Source organism: Balaenoptera physalus (genome assembly GCF_965194825.1).
Source record: "Balaenoptera physalus genome assembly, chromosome: 14".
NCBI lineage: Eukaryota > Metazoa > Chordata > Mammalia > Artiodactyla > Balaenopteridae > Balaenoptera > Balaenoptera physalus.
In genome coordinates, this window is record NC_138893.1 from 62,173,351 (window position 1) to 62,199,916 (window position 26,566).

Below are 26,566 nucleotides of genomic sequence, written 5' to 3' on the forward strand. Positions count from 1 at the left end.
TAGATTTCATTTTGATCCTCTTTTTCTACAAAACGATGTGGTGTGTGCTTCTGTAAGATTAGATGCTAATGAGGTTATGACCTCCATTCTTATAAACATCTGTTAGTTTTGTCTTTTTCCATGGTCACAGACATTATCCCTAAGAGCTGGCTAGCCTTCCTGCAAAGTGGTTGAAAGGGGTGCTGGGTGAAGGTGTTGAGATGGCTCTGTAGAGCCCAACATTCCTTCTGGGAAAATAACGAGTCTATACCTACCATGTATTGCATGCTTGTATATGGTCAATGATTCTTCATTTGAATTACTAAAACACAAGAAGCTTGAGTGTTTAATTCTTACTGACCCATGGAGGAAAGGAATGTGCTTATGGAGTTCCCTCAGAGAAACATCTCTCTGTGCTTTTTGTTATCAAATCCCTGAGCTGAATAGATAATGTGAAGATTTGAAAATATATTTGAAATAAAAAAATGTTTCCGTTCCTAACTCTTTAAATTTCATACCACAGGACAGTAGCATGGACATGGGCAAAATTTTTGGCAATTTGTGTCTAATTCAAATCACTTCAAGCTAAGTGATTATTTGTATGTTGGTTTGGTTCCCACGGTTACCTGAAAATAGAGATCTGACCTTGTTGTGGCCTATTTGATAGCCATTCAAAAATATGGGCATAATTTTTCTTCTGATCTTTAGGACTCTAGGGTATAGGTAATCTTTAAACAAGTAATACATACATATTTATTGTTAAAATAAGGTTATACAGATGACAAAAAAGGATGATTTGTTTTCAAAAGCCCACAATCGGAATAGCAGTCAACACGGAGGATATGTGCAGTCTTCAGCCTTGTTCAACAGCTGCAGTATCACCAGCTATTTACTGAGAGCACTGGACCTGTCACTGAGGAAACACAGGACGCTGAGCACACCCTCTCTGCCCCGGGGGATTTGCCCTCCACATAACTGAGAGTATCAGTTAGTTAGCCCATTGTACCTTGCTGTATCTAGAAGAGTAGCTGAACTTCCTGCCATGGTCTACAAGGACTGACGTGATCTGACTCCATCTGTTTCTATCATCTCAGCCACTCTTCCACAGTTCACTCTGCCCTGATCCTACTCACCTGTGTCCTGTTCCTTGGCTGTACCAAGTTTGCTCCTGCTTCAGACACTTTGCATTCTCTGTTCCTTATTCCTAGAATATTCTTCCTCTAGACATGTGTGGGTTCAGTTTAAATGACATCTCCTTAGGGCTATCTCTGTCTTACTTGCTTCATTTCACTTATAACTTTTTAAATTATTTGTTGGTTTACTTGTTTATTGCTTTCTTCCTACCCTTGCCCTAGTAGAACATAAACTCCATGAAACTTTGGACCACGTCTGTCTCACTCACTATGGTATTCTCAGTACCTCCAGCACAGAGTCTGGCACATGAGCTAATGAAATATATATTTTGAACAAATGAATCTAGATGCAAAAAGAAGTGTCAAGTTGAAGCAGAGGATGGCAAGGGCTAAAAGGATGCTATAGCAGTTCTAAAGCAGGGGACATCCTGTGTTCTGAATATCAGGTGAGGCTACCTGGTATGGATAGAATATAGGTAGCTAGGTAGAACAAGTGAAGATATTTCTACAAATGGCTGTTTCTTAAAGGTCCGCTTCTAGGAAGTATTTACTCTGTTTTGTTCATTGCTATACTCTCAATATCTAGCATAGTGCCTTGCTTATGGTAGGTACTCCCTTCCTATTCATTTAATGAATAATCATACACTTTTCTAATCACACATTTTTAAGAGTAAAATTGGGTTTGTTTGTTTGTTTCCTACCAACAGTTTCTATTGGCACAAGGGATTACTGGGTCATAGCAATGCAACGATACAATGGCATATTCCAGATACTGCCCAACCTGGAACCTACAGAATAAGATACTTTGGACACAATCGGAAGCAGAACTCACCCAAGCCCGCTGTCATACTTTCGTTTGAAAGCACTCCCTCCACTTTTGACGTTGTAACTACTTGGTGAAAAGTTGACAAAGATAAAAAAGTTGATAAAGAGCAGCTGTACTCTGTATGATTTAAATAATCGATTTCATGTGAATGTAACCTATTATGATAACTTCAATAATTGTCCTTGTTTGGGGACAGATAGTTTACTGCTAATGGGACAGGTGTGTGTGTGTGTGTGTGTGCGTGTCTGTCTGTCTGTCTGTGAGAGAGAGAGACGTGTGTATGTGTCCCATTTACCTTTGCTCTAGTAGATTTTACATCATGGTCTGCTGCCTAAAGCATGATTTCCCTTGGGGCCCTGTGGTTGTTTAAAGAAACAGTTCCCCTCAATATGAAACCTCTGAAATGTTAGTGAGAGTGGTTAAAGATGTGTGAACAATGTTTAAACTATTTATTTATAGAATTATGGAATGATAGCACTTAAAAAGTTTAAAGGGGTCATCTAGTTGGATCCTTCATTTTACAGATGGGAAAATGAAGTTTTATGGATTTAAGATTAGCATAAGGCTAGGACCTTTCCCCTCAGTCACATTTTAAAAATATTATATTAACATTGACCATAAATGTATAAGCCCAGTTAGAGAAAATTAGCATGCCAGTTTTTCTATACTGAGTGTAGCTTTTCAAAGCAGTCATCCTGGAGTTGATATGGCTGATCCAGAGTTTTGTTGATGTTCAAATCATTTCTGGAATTGCCTTCAGAGCCCAATTATGATAAAGTCAGACTTGTAATATTTTGATCATGCCTTGTATTTCCCTAGGTGCCCTTATCCCACTGAATTGTGTCTCATATTCCCAAGACTTGTTCTAAGTGATTTTTGATTGTTTCACTAATCAAATTCAACCCAAACCCACAAAGTTTTGCTATTAGTTTAGATACTAAAATGGAAAAAGAATGAAATTAGAACACTCCCTACCACCATATACAAAAATAAACTCAAAATGGATTAAAGACCTAAATGTGAGGCCAGAGAGTATAAAACTCTTAGAGGAAAACATAGGAAGAACACTCTATGACATAAATCACAGCAAGATCCTTTTTAACCCACCTCCTAGAGAAATGGAAATAAAAACAAAAATAAAAAAATGGGACCTAATGAAACTTAAAAGCTTTTGCACAGCAAAGGAAACCATAAACAAGACAAAAAGACAACCCTCAGAATGGGAGAAAATATTTGCAAACGAATCAACAGACAAAGGATTAATCCCCCAAATATACAAGCAGCTCATGCAGCTCAATATCAAAAAAACAAGCAACCCAAACCAAAAATGGGCAGAAGACCTAAACAGACATTTCTCCGAAGAAGATATACAGATTGCCAACAAACACATGAAAGGATGCTCAACATCACTAATCATTAGAGAAATGCAAATCAAAACTACAATGAGGTATCACCTCACACCAGTCAGAATGACCATAATCAAAAAATCTACAAACAATAAATGCTGGAGAGGGTGTGGAGAAAAGGGAACCCTCTTGCACTGTTGGTGGGAATGTAAATTGATACAGCCACTATGGAGAACAGTATGGAGGTTCCTCAAAAAACAAAAATAGAACTACCGTACAACCCAGCAATCCCACTACTAGGCATATACCCTGAGAAAACCATAATTCAAAAAGAGTCATGTACCACAATGTTCATTGCAGCTCTATTTACAATAGCCAGGACATGGAAGCAACCTAAGTGTCCATCGACAGATGAATGGATAAAGAAGATGTGGCACATATATACAATGGAATATTACTCAGCCATAAAAAAAACGAAATTAAGTTATTTGTAGTGAGGTAGATGGACGTAGAGTCTGTCATACAGAGTGAAGTAAGTCAGAAAGAGAAAAATAAATACTGTATGCTAACACATATACATATGGAATCTAAAAAAGAAAAAAAAATGGTTCTGACAAACCTAGGGGCAGGACAGGAATAAAGATGCAGACATAGGGAATGGACTTGAGGACACAGGGAGGGGGAAGGGTAAGCTGGGATGAAGTGAGAGAGTGGCATGGACATGTATACACTACCAAATGTAAAATAGATAGCTAGTGGATAGATAGCATAGATAGATAGATAGATAGATAGATAGATAGATAGATAGATAGATAGATAGATAGATAGCAGCCGCATAGCACAGGGATATCACCTCGGTGCTTTGTGACCACCTAGAGGGGTGGGATAGGGAGCGTGGGAGGGAGATGCAAGAGGGAGGGGATATGGGGATATATGTATACATATATACACTGATTCACTTTGTTATAAAGCAGAAACTAACACAACATTGTAAAGCGATTATACGCCAATAAAGATGTTAAAAAAAATCAAGTGGAATTCTAGAGCTGAAAAACAAAATATCTGTATTTTAAAAATTTTCCCTGTATGTCTTTTGTCCATATTTCTATTGGGTGGATAGTCATTTTCTTATTTATAGAAACTTTTTAAACATTAAGGAAATTAGCCTATTGTCTGTTGTATGTGTTGCAAAATTTTTGTTGTTGTTGTTTGCCTTCTGACTTTGTTTACAGTTTTTCCATGGAGCAATTTAAAATTTTTATTTAGTTGAATTTAAAAATTTTCTATGGAAAAAAAAAAGTGATACTGGCTTTAAACGGAGTCCTCAAAGAAGAGGCTCTGAATTCATTTATCTGTCATTATTTATTCACTCACTCACTCACTCACTCACTCATGGACCCGTTCAATCATAGAATATTTATTAAGGCTTACTCTCCTACCCAGCAATGTACTAGTGCGGCTCTGACAATTACTGAGATCATATTTAGGATAAAGGTATGTGTCAAAAGGTGACTATTTTAAAGGAGAAAATAATCTACCCAGCAATGTACTAGTGCGGCTCTGACAATTACTGAGATCATATTTAGGATAAAGGTATGTGTCAAAAGGTGACTATTTTAAAGGAGAAAATACTCAATTCAATGTATAAATTTTGGGGAGGCATTGAAAAATCAGTAATCTTCAAGTCACATCTTGTATATCGCCTATGTTGTGTACTCTAATTTGGGGGTAAATAGGCTCCAGACAACTTGGAGAAAGCTGTTCTGAAAGTTATTTGGGGGTATTGTGGAATACCCAGTCTAATATCCCAAAGAATGAGATATGACAGTCTGACATCGATTGTCTGAAAGTACTAATTGCATTTAAAATTATCCAAGTTACCTAGGAGCTCCCAGTCTGCAAAATAAATTTCCAAAACTGAGTCATGCTTTTGTATGTGTGTAAAAGCTTTAGCATTTTGGGGAAAAATCAACTTTTATTTTAAAAAACCTTTCAAGCTTGAAAATAATACTGATATTAATAATAATATTTGCATCTATTTAGGTAAGACTTAAACATGCTATATTGTATTATTAGAATAAACGTGGAACCTATTTTGATGAATCAGTACTCTAGAGGCTGTTTCTGGGCAGGTTAACTGCTGGAGAATTAACTAATTAGGATTTCAATGGGTGGTGATCATTTTTCCTAATGATACCACACTCTTTAGGATAAAAGTCCAAAGGCCTAAAAGAGCAGGTGCTTCTGAAAGTAGTTGACCCCAGAAAGACCAATTATATTAGAACCTATGACAATATTTTTAAAAGTATTTCTTATGACTCAGAAGAGGTTTTGAATTTTTTTCCATCCCCTCCATGCCTCCCGTTGAAGCTTTTCTCAGCCGGCCTATGATTCCCTATTATTTACTTGCCACTATGCCAAGGCAGCCATTGTCTTACCTACTGCTGATTCTTCTGCACCCCACCCTCTGCCACCAGTGCTATTGGCCCCATGTAACCCACAGAAACCTGTTTTCTTACTACCTGCCATCTCTTCCAACTGATAAAGTTCCATTTCTGCAGTTTGCCTGTAAAAATAAGACCAGATCTCTACATCATAAATACTATAGTTATTCACTTGAGCATAAAAGGACAGCCCATAGAGGCTGATCTCATCTGTTAAGATAAAAACAGATCCAATCTCTGTGGATCTGCGTGGCTCATTGGCGCCAAAGCACATGGAGAAAACTGAAATTGGTGGAGAATGTATAAAAGGGGGTTCGGTGGGTGGGAGAATTCTTTTGGAGAAGATTTTTTTTCTCATGTCAAAGTGTCTGTGTTTTATTTGTTGTACTCTGTCTACTCTGGTTTTAAGGATGCTATGACTTCAAAAAGTACTGAATGAGCCATCTCTATTTTTCAATGAGTATTATGTAAATTGTCAGTATTCAATAGAATGTTTAATAAATTAATAATTACACTTGGGACCTTATTTTCTAATGAGAGGTGTAGACAAATGAGCCATTCTTTCTTTTTAAGAGATGGCACAAATGGTGGTAGATTACATGTAAATCAGGTTGGAAAGTGATATAAATGACCTCTGTAAGTAACCACCCAAACATAAGGGATGTTTGGATGACAGGACTTGCTTTCTGTATTGCAAAATGTAGGCATTCATTTCAGCAAATTTATATTGAGCACTTACATACTTTTTGGCAAGCATTATACTAAGCCCTAAAGATATAATAATGATGAAGACACCATAAGTTCTTATCATCAAAGAACTTGGAGTTTAATGGAAAAAGCAATTCTGTGCAGAGTGGCGCATGCTACTACAGTAGTCTAGGGTGTTAGAGATGGCACCACAGATGGTCTTGGGGATATTGCAGTAGGTTTCCTGGAAGAAGTAACATCTAAGTTAAGACCTGAAAGATATTAGCTAGGAGAAAGGTAATGGTGTGTGTGTGTGTGTGTGTGTGTATGTGTACTTGCATGTGTGTAAGAGAAGTAGACTATTCCAGGTAGAGGGAATATCAAGTAGTTTATCAAGGCTGTAGTTAAAGTGCAAGGGATGAGTGGTCAGAGATGTAGCACTGAACTTTGCTTTCATAAATAGCAGTTTGGTTTTATGTTTGTGATAGCATTTTTCCTCCTTGAGACTCTTCACTTATAACACAAATGTGCTTGAATGTACTTTCCCTTTGCTATACTAGTAAAAGACATATTTTATAACCAAGGAAACTGATTTTGGTTCTCAGTCTCCAGTGATATTGGGTTTCACCCTTCTGTCTTCATGGGCTGTAAACCTGTCTCTTGGAATTGAATTTAAGATACTTCTTTGCTTCTGTACATCTCATGTTTTCAAATCTTGAGTTCCTTTTGCTTTTTTATACCTGCTGAGTTGTCAAATACAGCCAATGAAGACCACTCTCTTCCTTTGGATGGATTCCAGAGTTCTGTTAAGTACTTACAAGTATTGGTTAACCACAAAGTTCATTCAGGTTTTTCCGTAAGATGGTATGGAAAAACCCAAACAAACTTTTTAGCCAATCCAATACTAAACAGTTGACCCACCCACAGAAATTTCAAAGTACCTTGGCATGCATAATTTCAAACAAAACAACATAATAATTTTTGTTGTTGTTGTTGTTTTTCTCTGGCTGTGTTTTAAGATAATAAGCAAACTAGAAGCTTGGGGTATTGGCTCAACACTAGTCAGAGGAGAACAGGCAATGTACCACCCCACTACTTGCCTGGGTCTGTGATAGTACCTGATAGTCAAATCATCCCTTGACTGCTTATTCTCAGATGGTTAACTGAAGAGAAAATAAACTTTCACCTCATCTTTCACTGTTACATTTCATTGTTAGAACAGATGAAACATGCTATAGTCTAACTTCTATACTCATTATGACCCCCATGAGGGCTATAATTTAGGCCTTTTCTTCTGCTGTGGCTAGAACAAATATCAACATATTTGTATGAAATCAGAAAGCAGATTTTTACTAGCTCACCTGGAGAAAATGATATGGTGACCTATTTCTATGTTTTGACTCTCTGGCTGTTATGGATTGAATTGTGTTCCCCAAAAAGGTATGCGAAGTCCTCAACCCCAGTACCTCAGAATTTGGAAATAGGATCATTGCAGATGTAATTAGTTAAGAGGAGGTCATACTGGAGTAGAGTATGTCCCTAATCCAAAATGGCTGGTACCTTTCTAAAAAGAATGCCCTGTAAAGAGATGTACACAGGAGAGTACAATGTGAACACGAAGGTGGAGACCAGAGTGCTGTGTCCATAAGCCAAGGAATGCCAAAGATTGCCAGTAAACCATCAGAATCAAGGAAAGAGGCACGGAACAGATTTTCTCTCACAGCCCTTGGAACAAACCAACCCTGGTGACTATTCAGTTTTGGATTTGTAGCCCCTAGAACCATGAGGCAATAAATATCTGTTGTTTAAGCCACCCATTGTGTGCTCTTTAGTTCTGGCAGTCCTAGGAAACAAATACACTGGCCAATGGATTAATTTCCACCCCTTAGGCACCTTGCCTAAATAGATTCCTGGGAGCCTCCCAGTTTAGAGGACTATGTCCTTTATTCTCCTGGATAATATGGTCACTTTTTGGCAACTGGTCTCATCTATCATTGATTGCCTATAAGTGTCATCTATCACTGTCAAAGACTATAGTAAATTCTGAAACTAATTTACATATAATAAAAAGCCAAATGAATCAGATGTGATGTAGCTCTAACTAAAAATTTATGGGGAATAAACATTCTATAATTTGGGAATTGATCTTTTATGGGTTGTGGATAAGACTGAATATCTACTATATATATTTATAAGATGACAGAATGAGGATACATAAAATTATGCATGTTTATTCTCAGTTCCTATTGAACTGAGTTGGTTTTTTCCTCTCAAATTTATTATGCAAGTATTATAAGCTCAGCAGCAAATAGGGGACAGGTCAGTGTAGCGTCCATATTTCTGTTTGCATGGAGGCAAAGCTAGAAAGGAATCATGATATACTTCAAGAATTTGTGCCTATTTTAGATTAAGGTAGAATATGGTTGTATTCATGTTGTAGAAGGTTATTGCAAAAAGTAATAACAGTGAGTTTTTTCTCTCTATGGGTGATTCACTTCATGTTTAAATAAATGAATGTTTAAACATGAAATTAAACACGAATATTTTTATTCATTAAAAATATTTTTTAATGAAAAATGAATATTTCTATTTCAAGACATGTTTTTATGAATAAGAGAATGCTTTCAAGACTATTGAAGAGAAAGCTTCCCATTTTTGGAGGGCATTTTATTTTCTTTGGATTAACCAAGTAGCACCTCAATGCCCATTTTTAGCATAAAATTTATTGGGGTCCTGTGGGAAATATGTTTCCTTCTGGTGGGGACTGTGAAGCCCACACAGTAAAGTCCGATAATCTTCTCCCATAGAGATCATCCTTCTTGTGCCTCCACCATGATTCCAAGGTAAGACTATCATTGAATTGCTTGAAATCTTAAAAAAAAATTTTCATGGAAAATTTGAAACATATAAACACAGAGAGAGACTAGTACAACAATACCCCATATACTCCATCATCTAGCTTCAGATATTATAAACAGTTTGCCAATCTCATTTCATCTAACCCTTCACATTTTTCTGGGGTGGCGATGGGTTCAAGCTGTACTATTTCCCTTTAAATACTTTATTATACTTCTTTAACAGAAAAAGATATTTTTCTTTTACTCAACCACAAGGTCAGTCTCATATCTAACAAAATGAACAATAACCCCTTAATTTCACATACTATTCAGTCCATGGTCAAATTTTCCTGATTGTCTAAAAAATGCTTTACAGAGGGTTTGTTTATTAAGGGTCCAAACGAGTTTGGTATATGGCATTTGGTTTACTTACCTCTTACGTTGCTCTTAATATGTAACATTTCTCCCCATACTACCTCCTCTGCACTGTTTGTTTAATAAAGAAACCACGGTGTTTGTCTATCATATTTTCCCATATTCTGACCTTTTGCTTTCTCATGGTGTGTTTTAACTTTTTTGTCTATCCTTGCTATTTCCTATAAACAATAGATAGATCTAAAAGTTTGGTTAGATTCAAGTTAACTTTTTTTCTTTTGGCAAGAATACTTCCTTGATAGGACTATTTATCTCTTATTTCATAAAACAGGAGATACATAATGTCTGGTTGTCCCATTATATTTGGATTGACATGACATTCAAGAGTTGTCAGCCTGATCCATCCATCTTAAAAGTCCCTGTCAACCTTTGGTCTTTGATTTTCACAGCCATGGATGTGTTAATTAGATCCATTATTTCTTTAGGGATTACAAAATAGTAATTTTATTTTTTATCTTTACTGGGGTATAATTGACAAAATTGTAATATATTAAAAGTGTACAATAAGATGCTTTTACATATGTATATATTGTGAAAGAATTCTCATCATTGTATTAATTATATCCATCACCTCACATACTTACCTTTTTTTCTTTTTCTTTTGTTTTTTGTTTTTAGTGAGAACACTTAAATTCTACTCACTTAGCAAATTTCAACTATGCAACACAGTGCTATCAACTATAGTTACCATGTTACACATTAGATCCTCAGACTTTATTCATCTTACCAGAATTCACCATTTTACTCTCTGTTTCTACGTATTCAATTTAATTTTCCAGATTCCACATGTAAGTGATACTTTTCAGTATATTTTTTCTCAGTCTGGTTTATTTCACTTAGAAAAATGCCCTCCAGGTCCATCCTGTCATTTGCAGATGTTAAAGCATCCTTGCATCCCAGGGATTAATCCCACTTGATCATAGGGTTTGATCCTTTTAATGTGCTTTTGAATTCAGTTTGCTAATATTTTGTCGAGAATTATTGCATCTATGTTCATCACGGTTATTGGCCTATAGTTTTCTTTTCTTTTCTTTCTTTTCTTTTCTTTTCTTTTTGTGATGGTATCAGAGTAATGCTGGCCTTGTAATATGAGTTCGGGAGTGTTCCCTTCTTATTCATGAGGTAGCATGTTATACATTCTCCTTTGCATCTTCCTTATTTCACTTAAAATACACCAAGAGATAATTCTATTTCAGTATATTGATATTTTTCTTTTTTTTTAATTTTGTAAACTTTTTATTTATTTTTAAATTTTACTTATTTATTTTTGGCTGGGTTGGGTCTTCGTTGCTGCGCGCCAGCTTTCTCTGGTTGCAGCGAGCAGGGGCTACTCTTCGTTGTGGTGCGCAGGCTTCTCACTGTGGTGGCTTCTCTTGTTGTGGAGCATAGGTTCTAGGCATGTGGGCTTCAGTAGTTGTGGCTCGCAGGCTCTAGAGCACAGGCTCAATAGTTGTGGCGCACGGGCTTAGTTGCTCCGTGGCATGTGGGATCTTCCGCAGATCAGGGCTCGAACTGGTGTTCCCTGCACCGGCAGGCGGACTCTTAACCACTGCGCCACCAGGGGAGTCCCCATATTTTTCTTATTTTTTATAGCTTCCCAAACGTACCATAGTTTATGCAGATGCCGTAATGTATTAATCAGTCCCCTGTTGTTAAACATTTGGATTGTTTCCAGTCTTATGTTATTACAAATTAAGTATATTTTTGCCAGTATATCTTTGAGATAGATTCCTAGATTTGAGATTGCTAGATAAAGATAAATGCATATGCAATTGTAAATTGCCAAATTTCTCTCCACAGGGTTGGTATCATTTCACATTTTCTTCAATATTCAATGAGAATGTCTGTCTTCCTAGAGCCATGCTAACAGTACATACTGTCAGGTTTTTTAATTCTTGCTAATCTAATAGGTAAATGGTGGTATTTCAATGTTATTATTTTGGATTTCTCTTATTAAGACAGATCACATTTCCTTTACATTTTCCCCCTATTCACTGTTCATATATTTTTTCCATTTTTTTAACTGGTTGTATGTCTTCATTTTTCTTAGTTTTCATTTTATTTAATTAAAGTTTTTAAATTAAAATTTTAATTATTTTATTGAAGTATAAATTATATTAATATATAAATATATATAAATCATGTTTTAGGTATACAATGTATTGATTTGGTATTTGTGTGTATTGTGAAATGATCACCACAAGTCTAGTTAACATCTGTCACCATACGTAGTTATAAAACTTTTTTTCTTGTAATTAGAACTTTTAAGAACTATTCTCCTAGCAAGTCTCAAATATGCAATACAATATTATTGATTAATAAAATGTGGTGTATATATATATATATATATACACGTATACCACATTTTATTAATCCATTCATCCATTGATGGGCACTTAGGTTGTTTCCATATCTTGGCTATTGTCAATAATGCTGCAATAAACATGGCTATGCCTATATCTTTCCAAGTTAATGTTTTCATTTTTTTTGGATAAATACCCAGAAGTGGATTTTGCTAGATCATAGGGTAGTTCTATTTTTAATTTTTCGAGGAAAATCCTTACTGTTTTCCATAGGGACCACACCAATTTATCTTCCCACCAATAGTACACAAGGGTTCCCTTTACTCCACATCCTCGCCACACTTGTGGAGCTTACCGCATATGTTTTCTTCTAGGAATTTTGAAGTTTCAGGTCTTATGTTCAAGTATTTAATCCATTTTAAATCTATTTTTGTGTATGGTGTAAAATAGTGGTCCAGTTTCATTCTTTTGCATGTCCAGTTTTCCCAACACCATTTACTGAAGAGACTGTCCTTCCCCCCTTATATATTCTTGGCTCCTTTGTTGTAAATTAATTGACCATATATGCATTGGTTTATGTCTGGGCTCTGTGTTCTGTTCCATTGATCTATGTGTCTGTTTTTATGCCAATACCATATTGTTTGATTACTATAAGTTTGTATAGTTTGAAATCAGGGATACTTCCCTAATTTTTAGACAATGTTTATATATTTGGTATACTGGCCCTTCATCAGGAATTTAATTAGTTAAAATTTTCCCAGTTTGTCACTTGTCTTTTGACTTACAGTAATTTTTTCCATGCTATTTAAAATTTTTATTAGCCATATATTACTTTTTATTTTATTGTGCCTGGATTTTGAGTGAAAGTAAAGAAAATTTTTTCTGCTTCTAAGCTTTAAAGGAATTTAAAAAAATTTTTCTTCTCTTGCTTACCTGGCTTCATTATTTACATTTAGAAATCTAATCCATTTGGAATTTCCCTTGGTGTATGGGATCATACACCATTCTATCTTTTCAAATGACTGTCCAGTTGTCCTAATACTCACTTAAGAAGTCTGTCTTTTCTTCACTGTTTTGAGATTCTGTCTTTATTAGCTACTAAATCTTTAATACCCTTGGGTCTAATGAATTAGGACTTCTAGATATTTGTTGAGAGTTTAAACTTCTCCATTATATTGCTGCCTTCGCATCCATTTCATGTGGCCTTGTGGCCTGCAGGGGCTATCAACTGACACTAGACCCTTCAGCACATGCTCTAGATAATTTACAAGTAAATGTAAATTCCTGATATGACTCCCCCAATGGCCCTTTTGATAGACAGTGATGTCCCTCACCTCCCAGGGCACTTACATTTTGTGCTCCTTAGGTAAAACCCTGCAGAGGTCACCAAAACCCCAGTCTTTTTGGTTTTAATTAACCAATCTGGCTTTAGCCTAGGCACTCCAAAGCACTCCACCGAAGGACCCTAAAAAAAGCACGTGCCTCAGGTCCTACCGCTCTTTCTCCTGCACCCAGCCCTGACTTCCTTGCATGGCCCCTTGAGGCATGCCATAAACTTTTCCCAGGATGTCCAGAAGTAATAAACATCCTATTTTAATTTCCCTTGTGATCTTTTGTTGAAAGTTGATGGCTCACCATTCCACACCCCAGGGTCTACTGAAGTGCTAATTTAACAAAGTCACAACAATATTCTATTCCACTCATCCTTTTTTTATGCTACAATACCACAATTTTAAATATAGAGATTTTTATAATACGTTTTACTGGCTGGCAGAGTTAGCTCTCCATTTCATTGTTCTTCTTTTTCAATATACTCCTGGAGATTCAGGTTTGATTGTTTCTTCTATATGAGCTCTGTAGCCAACTTGTTTAGGCTCCTGAAGAAAGTTGAAGGTATTTTATTGGTATTCATTAATTCTATAAGGAAACTCAGGGAGAATCAACATTTTTATGATGTTGAGTCCTTCTATCCAGGAACGTGGTAGGAATTTCTATTTTTCAAGTCTCTTTTTGTGTCTTTCAAGTAGGGTTTTCTAGTTTTCCTCAAGAATTTTACACATTTCTTTTTGTTGTTTTTGTTTTTCTCTTTCCTTATATTTTCCAACTGGTTATTGTTCTTATATGTGAAAGCTATGGATTTCTGTATGCTGATTTTAAATCCTACTACTATACTAAATTTTCTTATCATTAGTAGTAGTTATCCATTAATTACTTTGACTTTTCCAAATATAAAAATATCATCTGCATATAGAGATAATTCTATCTATCCCTTTCTCATTCTTAATGCTTCTGATTGCTTTATCTTGTCTAATTGCATTGGCTAAGCTCCCCAATACAGTATTAAAGAACAAGGAAAAAGAAAGCATTCTGGTCTTGTTCTAGTGTTGCCTTATGTTGGTTTTTTGCTGAGGCATATATATTTATCAGGTTAAAGAATATACAGCAATTCTTATTTTATTGAGTAGTCTTTACATGATTTTTTTTTTTTTTTTTTTTTTGGTCAAATGTCTTCCTGACCTCTATGGAGTGATTGTATAATTTTTCTGCTTAAATAATATTGAGCACCTTTGTATTACGGAAATAAAATTAATTTTGTAATGATGTACTTTTTAATATACTGTAAAATTGTGTCCTCAAAATATTTAAGATTTCTGCAACAATATTTATAAATGAAATTGGTCTGTATTGTGTGTATTTTTTCAGTATTTGTCTGGTTTTAGTATCAATGTTATACTAACTTTATAGGAAGAATTTTGAAAATTTGAAGCTGTTTTTCTTTTTGTACTCTGGACCATTTAAAGTATTTCAGGGATTATATGATATTTAAATGTTTTATATAATTCTCTTGTGGAAACATCTGGGGTTGGTGGCTTTATTTTTATTTTATTTTTTTAAATTTGTGGGAATCTCTTTGATGACATTATTTCTTCTATGGAGATTGGTCTATCTCTACTGATTTCCTAGGAAATTATCAATTTTATCTGGGTTATATTTATTTGATAGCATTGTACAATGCATTGTCTCATGCACTGTCTTTTTTTATTAGAAAAATTTCCTTTGGTTTTTCAGTAATTTATTTTTGCATTTGCTCTTTCTAATATTTGTACTCTAATATTTCTTTCTTGTCTTGTAATTGAATTTCCCCTTATCAGAGGCACCTTCCTTGAGCACCCAATCTAAAGTAGCTCCCTCTCCTTTTTTCTCTAGTCTGTATTATTTCCTTCCCAGCAATTATCACCTTATGAAATCGACCTATGAAATTGTCTTGTTCATTCTTGTGGTCTCGGTACCTAGAACATGGCCTGATTAATAACTTTTCTGAAATGAATGAGTAAATGAATGAGTGAATGCATCTTTTATGTGCCCAGAGACAGATGCAAGCTTTAGGAGAAGAGAAGATTACTACAATTTCTGTTGCATTTTTTGGTGCCTTTCTCCAGGCAGAAATTATATAGTTCCTTAGTCTTCTGTAGAAGAGAGAGGTCAGTCTTCTGTACAGGCCTTGGTGTATCTTTGAAGTTGAAGTTCTTTCCAAATACAAGGGTATTCATTTCAAAGTGTAGTCACCTGAGATTGTGGGCTAGCTCTATGGACAGCTAGGTAGGAAAGAAAATGGAAGAATGGTCAAGATCCTGGCAAAATTGGATGCTCCGTCAGCTGCCCCCGATAATTTGTTTAGGTACATCTAGGCAGAGAGAACAAGGCTGGTCAAGGCAACACTGGGGCTTTGGGCCCTAAACCCTAGCAACCAGGACTGGACCTTGTGTGAAGTGTGAAAGCTCTAGTGCATTTTTGTTTTTAAGTCTACATCAGTGTTTATCAAACTTGAGTAATAAATTAACTGCAGTTAAAAGGAAAAACAAATTTATTATGGATACCATAATTTTACTTAAAGTCTGTTAATAAAATATTAGCTAAGTATGTAGAGACAAAGTTAGGCATAAATTTGTTTTACTTATCAATCTTACGCACCTCTAAAAACTAAATAAATTTAAAAATTTTAAATATAATGAAAAGCACAAACCAGTAAGAATCAAATAACAGCAATTATTAAATGTGATGCCTGATGCTGTTTTGCTGAAATTAAATTGCCACTTGTAATGTGATTATGGTTCTCACTACTTTTGTATGGGCTCTTTTGAGTCTGCCTGTCTTTGCTATGGTGAACTGTGATGACTCACTTCTAATCATCACTCTTCTCTGTTCTATTGCAAAGTTCGTATTTGAGCAAATGCTGTGGCATCAGTTGGTCTTCACATGGCACAAAGAACCAGTTATATTTAAGCCCATCTTCTTTTCTTAATAATTGGTGCCAAAGTAATACCATTCTATTAATACTTCAAATAGCAGCATAAACTATTGATTACAAGGTGAAGCTGGGAATGACATGGCTCAGGTTTGAATCCCAACCTCATCAGGTGTCAGCTGTGCATTTTGGGGTGAGTTAATAAGTGTTCTATGCTTTTCCTTCATCTCTAATAGGAGAGAATACTTTATCTCATGGCTGTTGTGGGGATGAATAAGGTATGTATGTTGAACACTTACCAGAGGGCCTATCATATAGCAAGCACTCAATATAGTCCATCGTTGCTTATGTAAATATTGTAAGACTTGGCTTGGCATAAAAATACAAAATGTAAAATTCTTAAAGGTAATTATTGAACTCCTGGAAAGACCTCAGTTTGAAAAACACTGACCTACACTAAAAGCAGACAAAATAGACATTTTGACTCATTTTTCTTCCTACAACCTAATATGAGCCGTTTGGATTGTGGCTTCGAACCTTTCAAGTTTCACAGTATATTTAGAATACTAAAAGTTTTGGGAATACATTTGAAGAGATTAAAAAGTAATCACTGGTATAGAGAAAGAGCAAATTTCAGGATGAAAAAAAAAAACACTTGTATTCATTCCGGAACCTGAGATTAGACAACACTGTATACTTCGATAAATGTGTACAATTTATTTTTACTACTGATGAGAAAACAGCCATAATGATAACACCTGTCAGGTAGAACATTGAGTTGAGCGAGGATTTGTGTGACATGTTGTAGAGCAGTAAAGGGCTTTTAACCTTCTGCAGGTATGAGGTATCGACAAAATTCAGCTAACGCCAAAGAAATACCACATGATCAGTGGAACCCGGAAGGACTTAGCTTTGGGAGTATATAAGTACACAGGGCAGTAAACAGTTCTATACAGATAACGACAGGCTGCTAAAAGTGATCAATTAGAGTACGAATAATATTATCTTTACCTGGAGCCCGAATAACTGTGCACATTGACTGACCAACATTTAGCAGAGAGTTCGGCACAGCAGTGTGCTGTGACCCACAATTTGAGGCTCACCACTGCCCTAGCTCACAGGTTCTCAACATTGTCTGTACCCAAGTAACACTTTAAAAATGCACTGACGCCTTGGACCCACCCCCGACATTTTCATTTTATTGCTGTGGTAAGAGGCCCATAGTCAGTGGGATTTAAAATCTCCAAGGTACTTTTAATGGGCAGCCAGGGTTGAGAAGCACTGTTCTAGATATTATTACTATATTGGTAAGAAGAATAAAGGAGTGATGGACTCAGGGAACTTTGTGCTAAAGGTAACAAGCGCTATCTTGCACTAATTCACCTTGTTTACACTTCTTCCAATACAATCCCATCTTTTAGTAATGGGGCACAATTTTAATTTTATCCTTGTAATATGTAAATTCTTTTCTGAAGATATCTAGGGTGTCTGGAGGTCTCCCTAGAAGCTAAAGTAGTCCACTAATAAATTTCTGGTCAACCCTAGAAAACGCTAGAAAATTCAAGAGAGCACATATTGGCCGAGCTCCTAGGAACAAGGCATTGTACCAAGTGTGGGAAGTAGGAAAGAAGCCATATGAATATGACACTGGGGAGAAGGGCTGTTCATTACAGTGTTGTTTTAAATTGTGAAAACTTGCAAAATAACCTGACTGTCCTTCAACAGGGAAAATGGATCAATAAGCTATGGTGTTCCATACAAGGGAATGCTGTAGGAAAGTTAACATGAGTGAACTAGAGTGGCCTGTCTCAAGGTAATTATCAAAATATGTGTCAAATATGGTAAGTTGCAGATCATATGTACTGCATGTTAGTAAGTACCATTTAGAAAAAGTTTGAAAATGTGCAAAACAACAATGTGTACTATTTTTGGATATACACAATGGGAAAAATGAGAAAAGATGTGAGAAAAAAATTGGAATGGTGATACTTCTGTGTGTGTAAGCTCCATGAAAGCAGGGGTTTTTGTTTCATTTACTGATGTACTTCCATTCCTAGACCAGTTCCTGGCACTTAGTAATGCCTCAAAAATATTTATTGACTGAAACAACTGGTAAGTGGGAAAGAAATGGAATCAGGAATGGATCTGCAAGGTCTTCAAATATAAATGGTACTTTTATTTCTTAAAAAAATTAGGTAATAATGGAAAAACACAAACATTTGATAGAGCTTAATGGTGGATACATGGGTGTCCATTATGTTATTCTTTTGACCTTTTCTATATGCTTGAAATATTGCATTGAGAGTTTTAAAAAGAGTAGATGCAGAACAGACAGAAATTAACATGACTGATGAGAATGACTGAGATTTCAAATCTGGGTGACTGGAGAATAGCAATGCCTCTAAGAGTTGCAATTACTAAATGGAAATCAGGAATGAAACAGAGGGTGACAGCACCACTTTTGGATGCATGATATTTAAAATTCTGGCTGCATTTCATCTAGAAATGCCCCCAAACGTACTGGAAATGTTCATTCTGATGTCATCAGTTTTGAGAAAAAAGAATCAGGATATAGTTTAAGGGCTTCACACTCAGTTTTTCCTGATGTACTTTTAAAGCAACACAGTTAGAAGCTGAAAAACCATGGAAAGTTCCTGAAAAAGCAATATTAATGAAGGGACCTGCCATTTCACTCAAAATTAATACCTGATTGCCTTAAATGCTAAGGGATTAAAAGCCTTGGCATATGGAGGTGGTGAGCTCTGGGGTAGGAGCAGCTGGAGGGCAGTGTCATTCTGGGCCAACAGAGCAGGCCTTTCTTGGACCAAGAAAAAATTGGCCTGTGAGGTTGGTGGCACAAGTAATACTAGGCTCCCACAGACAGCTTTTGGGTTTAACTTCTGACTCCTTTCCCTCCTCTCTCTCTCCAAGTGGGTAATTGGTCCACATGAGACCAGACAGACCCCTAGCACTTAATTATCTGGACTTGGTCCTCAGGGCTTGTACTTAAATAGCCTGGCTCTTAGCAGGAGGAGATGAAGACTGGGTGAAATAAAAACTCTTCAGTGAGAGTCAAAAGGCCTGGATCCCTGTCCTGGTTCTGTCATAAACCATCTGGTAAGTTTTGGATAAGTTCCTTAGTATTTCTGAGTCTTATCAAGGATTTGATCTTGAAAGTCTCTGAACTCTACGGCTGCTGTTATAAATAGATTTCATCTTTATTGCCTTTGTAGACCGATTCATAGTAGCTACTTGGAGAAGTGTATGGAAAAGACTTCGGAGATGGTGTTTGGGTCCAGTGGGAAAGTGTGATTTCATTGATTTGCACTGTCTGACATGTGTGGGGTCCAGATTAGCAGCCAAATAATGGTCTTTGCCCTTCCTGATCTACAGAATTCTATAAGTGTGCCTTTTCAGGGATAAGATATATAGGTAGAGTTTCCAGAAGGTGAAGAAAACCGTTTCTTACCCTACTTCAACCCTCTTCCCCTCCAACAAAATACACAAGTTCCCCTCTTGGCTGATAGATAGCATTGGACACTAGAGAGAGGGGGGAAAAAGGCAGGATATTTATCCCAGGATGAATGTACATGTACTCTTTGTGGTTTTCTCTGTGTTAAATCTGCAGTGCCATCTACTGAATCAGGTAGGAAATAGTACAAAGACTATAAAAGCGTTACAGATGACAATGAAAGGAAATCTGCTTTTCATTTAAGACCACATATTTTAATCTCATAATTTAGCTGTACTTTCATTATAATAGTTTGATAGGTGAACCCTTTTGAGAAACTCTCACACCATTTTTAATTCCATATAAATAACAATCATGAGTGGTTGTCAATACATGTTGAATCACTTGTTGTTTCCCTTTTTTAAAATGAGTATTTTAAGTTATAGAGTTGAAGATTAAAAACACAAAGCCCCAAAGTACATTTCTGATGTTCTTGTAGCCACAGTAAGGTTTGTTCAGGGTCTATTAGATTTTGCTCCAAATTAGTATTCCCAGTACTGTTTATACTAGTGTCATGAAAAAAGTTTCATGATCCAGTAAATTTCGGAACTACTATATGCTCAACCCCTCTTTCACAGATTCACAATGTACATTAGGATAATAGAGGTTTTCAGACACTCTGAAGGCAAGAAATCTATTTGTTTGTCTAATTCAATGTTTCCTAAATTTAGTTGAACATAGCTTATTTATTTTAAAACATTTCAAATATTGGTCTTTCATATGCCAGACACAGTTCTGGGTTCTTCATATGTGTTAACTGATTTATGCTTCATTACAAGCATCTGATTTTACCTCTGTTTTACAGAGGAAATTGTTGAAATGGTAGAAGCAACTTTTGCAGAGCATATAGTTAGAAAGTGGCAGTGTTAGACTTAAAACCCAGGCCTGCCTGGTTCCTAAGAACATGCTGTTTCCAATTGTATCACATGGCCTCTCAACAGGACCTTTCAGGTATCTAATGGCTGAGGACAGAATCTTCTGCTTGGCAAGGGGGTGGGAGTCATAAGAGCGCTGCTTTCAGTTGGCTCTTCCCTGGGGTAGAGACACTTTTAAAGTACACTCGTGTAGAAGCAAGTGACTCTCTTCTCCTGGAGGTAAGCAATTGTGGCCTGCTGTGCTAGATGGTCTTTGCGTGCTGCTCCTCAAAAACTTAACCATCTACTTCCAAAGCTGCTGTTGTTTTGGAGAATAACTGGAGAGAATGGATGTCTCTAGGGAATTCCTAATTAGCATAAGATGCTTCACCTCTAGTCTCTTCCCAGGTCTGTACTAGGCACTGGGTTTCTTAGCCATGAAAGCAGAATTTATAGTCTAATTCTCTGAGATTCAATTTTCAAAGTCACTTTCCTGAAGGGATCATAGATTTCGCACCTTACCAATAAAGAACAGCTATTAAAGAACAGATAACTCCAGAAGGTCACTCGTCCAGAAGCTATTTTTAGGCAGACTATTTTGAGTACTTTATATAGAAAAGCCGGATGAGAGCAGGCTTTTAGAACAGAGGACAGGAAAAGATGGGCCCTTTGACTCCTGGCTCTATCTCTCGCTTTCTGTGTGCTTCTCAAAGTCTCAGTTTCCTCAGGTGTTAAAAGGAAGTGAATGTACCTAGTTCTTGAGGCTGAATTGAGTACCAAATGAGATCCTGAATATCTATATTCTCCCACTCCAAATTCTTATGAGTCTATAAAACCCAACAAAGACAATGACATAGGAATACAATTGACAAGATTTATTAACATGGTGGAGGAAACTTGTATGTCTGACCCATGTTGTAGAAGGTGTTTTGGATGTCCCCCCATCTTCAAGTGGTAGATTAAAAAGAAAGTGAATTTTAACAGTTTGATCAGGAGAGAGGTGGCCAAGATGGTGAAGTAGGAAGACCCTGAGCTCCCCTCCTCCCATGGACACACCGAAATTACAACTACTTACAGAGCAACCATCTATGAGAATGACCTGAAGACTAGCAGAAAAGATTTTCCACAACTAAACACATAGAAAAGAATCATGAGACAGGTAGGAGGGGTTAGAGACATGCTGTAATCAAGACCTACTCCCCTGAGTTGGTGATCCACAAACAGGAGGACTTTGACAATTGTAGAAGTCCTCCGCAAGGAATGAGGGGTACAAGTCCCCAACAGATTCCCTATCCTGGGAGTCCTGCACTGGGAAGACAAGCTCCCAGAATGTCTGGATTTGAAAACCAGCAGGGCCTATGTTTGGGCGAGCCAGAGGGTTATAGGAAACAGAGACTCTGCTCTTAAAGGGCACATGCAAAATCTCGTGCTCTCAAAGTCCCAGCACAGAGGCAGTAGCTTGAAAGGAGCCTGCGTCAGACCCACTTGCTGATCCAGGAGGCAAGAAGGACTGCCCTTGGGGATGGAGATGCTGGTGGCAGCCATGTTTGAGAGCTCATTCTACCATAATAACACTCATTCTGGCAAGCACCATTTTAGAATTCTCTCTCTAGACTATTGGCCCTGGGGACCCAGTCCCACCTTCCAGAAGGCTGGCACCAGCTCCATGCCCCTCCCCATGCCCACGCCACACAGCCAACCATGCAGGAAGCCTACTCTTATCTCCAGCAGGCCTGCAGCCACTGCACAGGGCACAGCCTCACAACCAACCAGCCCCGCCTACAAGCACACCCAGAGTAGTCAGCCCACCACAACAGAAAGGCACATGCAGCCCACATAGAGGATATCCCTAGAGCACATAGCTCTGGTGACCAGAGGGGCGTATGCTATTAGGCCACATAGGATGTCTTCTACATAAGGCCACTTCTCCAAGATTGGGAAATATAACCAACCTACCTAATGCATAGAAATAGACACAGAATTGGGCAAAATGAGGACACAGAAAAATATATTCCTAATAAAGGAGCAAGACATAACCTCAGAAAAAGAACTAAAAAAAAGTGGAGATAAGCAATGTATCCGATAAAGAGTTGAAGGTTATGATCATAAAGATGCTTACTGAACTCAGGAGAAAAATGGATGAACATTGAGAATGTCAACAAGGAGAAAATATAAAGAAGAAGCAAACAGAGCAGAAACATATGACTGAAATAAAAAATACACTAGAAGGAATCAACAGTAGATTAGATGATAAAGAGGCAGGGATCAATGAACTGCAACACAGAGTAGGGGAAATCATCCAAGCTGAACAGAAAAAGGAAAAATGAATTTTAAAAAATTAGTATAGTTTGAGACCTCTAGAACAACATCAAGTGTACTAACATTGGCATTTTAGGGGTCCCAGAAAGAGAACTGAGAGAGAAAGTGGTATTTCTTCTTATTTGAAGAAATAATAGCAGAAAACTTCCCTAATCTGGGAAAGAAAACAGACATCCAAGTCCAGGAAATACAGACAGTCCAAAACAAGATGAAGCCAAAGAGGTCCACACCAAGACACGTTATAATTAAAATGGCAAAAATTAGAGATAAAGAGAGAATCTTAAAAGCAGCAAGAGAAAAGCAACTAGTTATACACAAGGGAACTCCCATAAGACTAGGAGCTGACTTTTCAGCAGAAACATTGCAGGCCAGAAGGGAGTGGCATAATATATTTAAAGTGATGAAAGGAGAAAACCCTGCAACGAAGAATACTCTCTTCAGCAAGACTATCATTCAGATTTGAAGAAGGGATAAAGAGTTTTAGACAAGCAAAAGCTAAAAGAGTTCAGTATCCCTAAATAAGCTTTATAAGAGATGTTAAAGGGACTTCTCCAAGTGGAAAAGAAAAGACCACAATAGAAATATGAAAATTATGAAAGGAAAAATCTCACTGGTAAAGCAAACATACAGTAGAGATAGTAGATCAACCACTTATGAAGCTAGTAGGAAGGTTAAAAGACAATTAAAGACGAATTAGATTATCAACTTAAAATAGTTATATATAGGTTGTTATATATGAACCTCATGGTAACCACAAACCAAAAACCCATAATAGATACACACATGAAAAAGAGAGAGGAATTCAAGCATAACACTAAAGATAGTCATCAAATCATAAGGGAAGTGAGCAAAAGAAGAAGAAAGAAACAAGAACTATAAAAAACAACCAGAAAACAAGCAACCAAATGGCAATAAGTACAAAACTCCAGAGATTCAAGGTCAAACCTGCCAGAGGTCTACTTGCCCAAGGAATCCAGGTGCTTGGGGTGAGGGGAAATTGACCCTTGCCATTTAGCTCCTCTACAAAACTCCTCTTGGTTCTGGGGGAATCATTGAAACACCAAAACCTGCACTTGATGGGGAAGGAGCTCACTCTAATGGGGGTTACCGTGCACCATCTTGCTGTGGAGATAATATCAGTTGCAAGGGAAGGGCTAAGGAATGCCTCAGGGTGGGAGGGGGTCGTCAGCTTGGCTTCTAGCCTAGCTCCCTGCAGACCATCTCTTTGTCCGCGGAGGAGGGGGGCTGTAACAGATGATGTGATTTAACAGAGTGGTTGCGTTAGTTTGGATCCTATGAGAAGCAGGTGCTGGGCATTTCATCTTTACAAGGACGCAGTAACAGGCCCAGAGCTGGTTCTTCAGTGCAGATGACACGGCCTGGCTCCAGACCCCCGTGGACCTGCATTGCAGATGCCTCATTAGGGCTTGCCATGCACTTCGCACTACGTCTTTTACCACCACCGACCCCAACACTGCAGGGTCTTTTGGTTCATATGGCCCAAGGGACAGGGTTGCTTATTCTTCAGCCTGGACCTGCCGCAGAGCCCTTTCTTACTCCAGGTCCCGCTCAAGCGGGCAGCCTCCTGACACCTCGTATGTCGACTAGAGCAGCATTTCTAAGTGAGCGTTGTCCTGTCTCCAGAACCCAAAGAGGCCTACCAGGCATTACATGTTTTTTTCTTTCTTTGTCCAGAAAGCCAGTTGTTCAGCACCACTGGCTCAGGTGAATAGCAGTAACCATTGGGTGGGTCTGTGGACCTGGTAGAGGCCCTATAAGCCAGACTTTAGCAGGTCTCCATTTATTACCTGACACTTGATGGGCCCCACTTTAACAGCAGCCAGTGATGCCTTTGGGGGTCTCTGGGTATCAATGTCAACTCAAATTCTGTGTCCAATAGTCTTCAGAGTCTCTGGGTTCTCCTCTCTCCAGTCTACAGTCACCTGAGTAAACAGCCATAGGTCTCATTTGGGAAGTGAATCATAGTCAAGTCAATAAAAAAAAACCTCGAGGGACTTCCCTGATGGCACAGTGGTTAAGAATCCGCCTGCCAATGCAGGGGACGCGGGTTCAAGCCCTGGTCCGGAAAGATCCCACATGCCGCGGCGCAACTAAGTCCGTGCACCACAACTACTGAGCCTGAGCTCTAGAGCCTGCGAGCCAAAACGACTGAGCCCACGTGCCACAACTACTGAAGCCCGTGCACCTAGAGCTCGTGCTCCACAACAACAGAAGCCACCGCAGAAGCCTGCGCACTGCAACAAAGAGTAGCCCCCGCTTGCCACCACTAGAGAGAGCCTGCGTGCAGCAAAGAAGATCCAGTACAGCCAAAAATAAGTAAATAAATTTATACATATATTAAAAAAAACCCAATCCATCTGTATTAGGCAAAAAATTCACCCCCGCCCCGCAAAGTCTCTAGAACCTGATAGTATGTTATCTTACCTGGCAAAAGAAACCTTGCAGGTGCAATTAAATTAGGGGCCTTAATTTAATTAAGATTAAGGATGGGGAGATTACCCAGGTGTATCTCAATGTAATCATGTGTTCTTATCAGGGAAAGATGGAGGCAGGATGGTCAGAGAGAGAGGTCTGAAGATACTTTCCTGCTGGTTTTTAAGACGGAGGAAAGGGGCCATGAGCCAAAGAATGCTGGCAGCTTCTAGGAGCTGGAGAAAATAAGGAAACAGATTTCCCCTTGGTCTCCGGAAGGAAGGCAGCCTTGCCATTACCTTGATTTTAGCTGGTGAGATCCATCTTGGACTTCTGATTATACCGGTAAGATACTAAATTTGAGTTGTTTTAAGCCATTACGTTTGTGGTAATTTGTTACAGCAGCCCTAGGAAACCAATTTACTATCGTAAGTATGAGTCTGCCCCTTCTCTAGGGATCTTTCCCAAAGTGTTAAATCCCTATGTCTCAAAAGTGCCTTCGAATCAGTCCTTTCTTATCCAGCCTCACACTTTGGCCCTTTGATCAAGCATACTCACGATCCAACTCCAGGGTCCTGCTTTGGCTCCTGCTTGTACCTACTAGGTAATTCTTGCTATTCCTTCTGGAGGTATAATTTCTTTTCTCTCTTATCAAACCCAGCATGGTCCAAGCCAAGTTAAGCTGGATTTAACCCTATCTATCATCCTGGCCATCCTGGAGAGGAAGTGGGAGCATCTCCTTAGGGAGATATCTTGCCTCATGAAGGAGAAGCTTCCGCAGTGTCTCCCCACACAGGAGAAATGCTAGTTCTTATTGTGATGGCAACCTCTGGAAGCTCTTGGGGGAAGGTCTGCAGAGTAAAATCCCTGAGGGAATCCACCCAAATATCTCCATCCCATATTCTAGGGTCCCATGTTTTCCCAACCAGAGTCCAGGCTTCAGCTTAACTGACATATTTTGGCTGTGTATTTAAATGTGAGTAACTGTATAAATCCAAGGATAGCACTACAAGAGTCAGCAAAGTTATATTCTGTGCATAGTAGACACAATATTAATGAAATAAAGAGATATAGAGTGAACAGCCTACAATAGCTCCAAGAGTAATATGTAGACATGAAGAAAAGATGAGAACAGGTTCTAGAGCCACCAATGCTGTTTTGTTTATTAGTGAAATGTCTCTGGAATTCTGCAACTCTATTAACTTCTGAACAT

At 37.8% G+C, this 26,566-nt stretch overlaps 1 protein-coding gene across 7 annotated transcripts in view; it reads left to right on the forward strand.

The window, feature by feature from the left end:
- Positions 1-4,796, forward strand: part of LOC309642300 (putative neutral ceramidase C) — an 85,331-nt gene extending 80,535 nt beyond the window's left edge. For all 7 annotated transcript variants that reach the window (XM_082423700.1, XM_082423699.1, XM_082423697.1 and 4 more), the window contains one exon: positions 1,820-4,796. In XM_082423700.1, coding sequence (XP_082279826.1) covers positions 1,820-2,012 — 193 coding nt within the window. In that variant the 3' untranslated portion in view covers positions 2,013-4,796. The remainder of the gene's footprint in view (positions 1-1,819) is intronic.
- Positions 4,797-26,566: the final 21,770 nt, after the last annotated feature.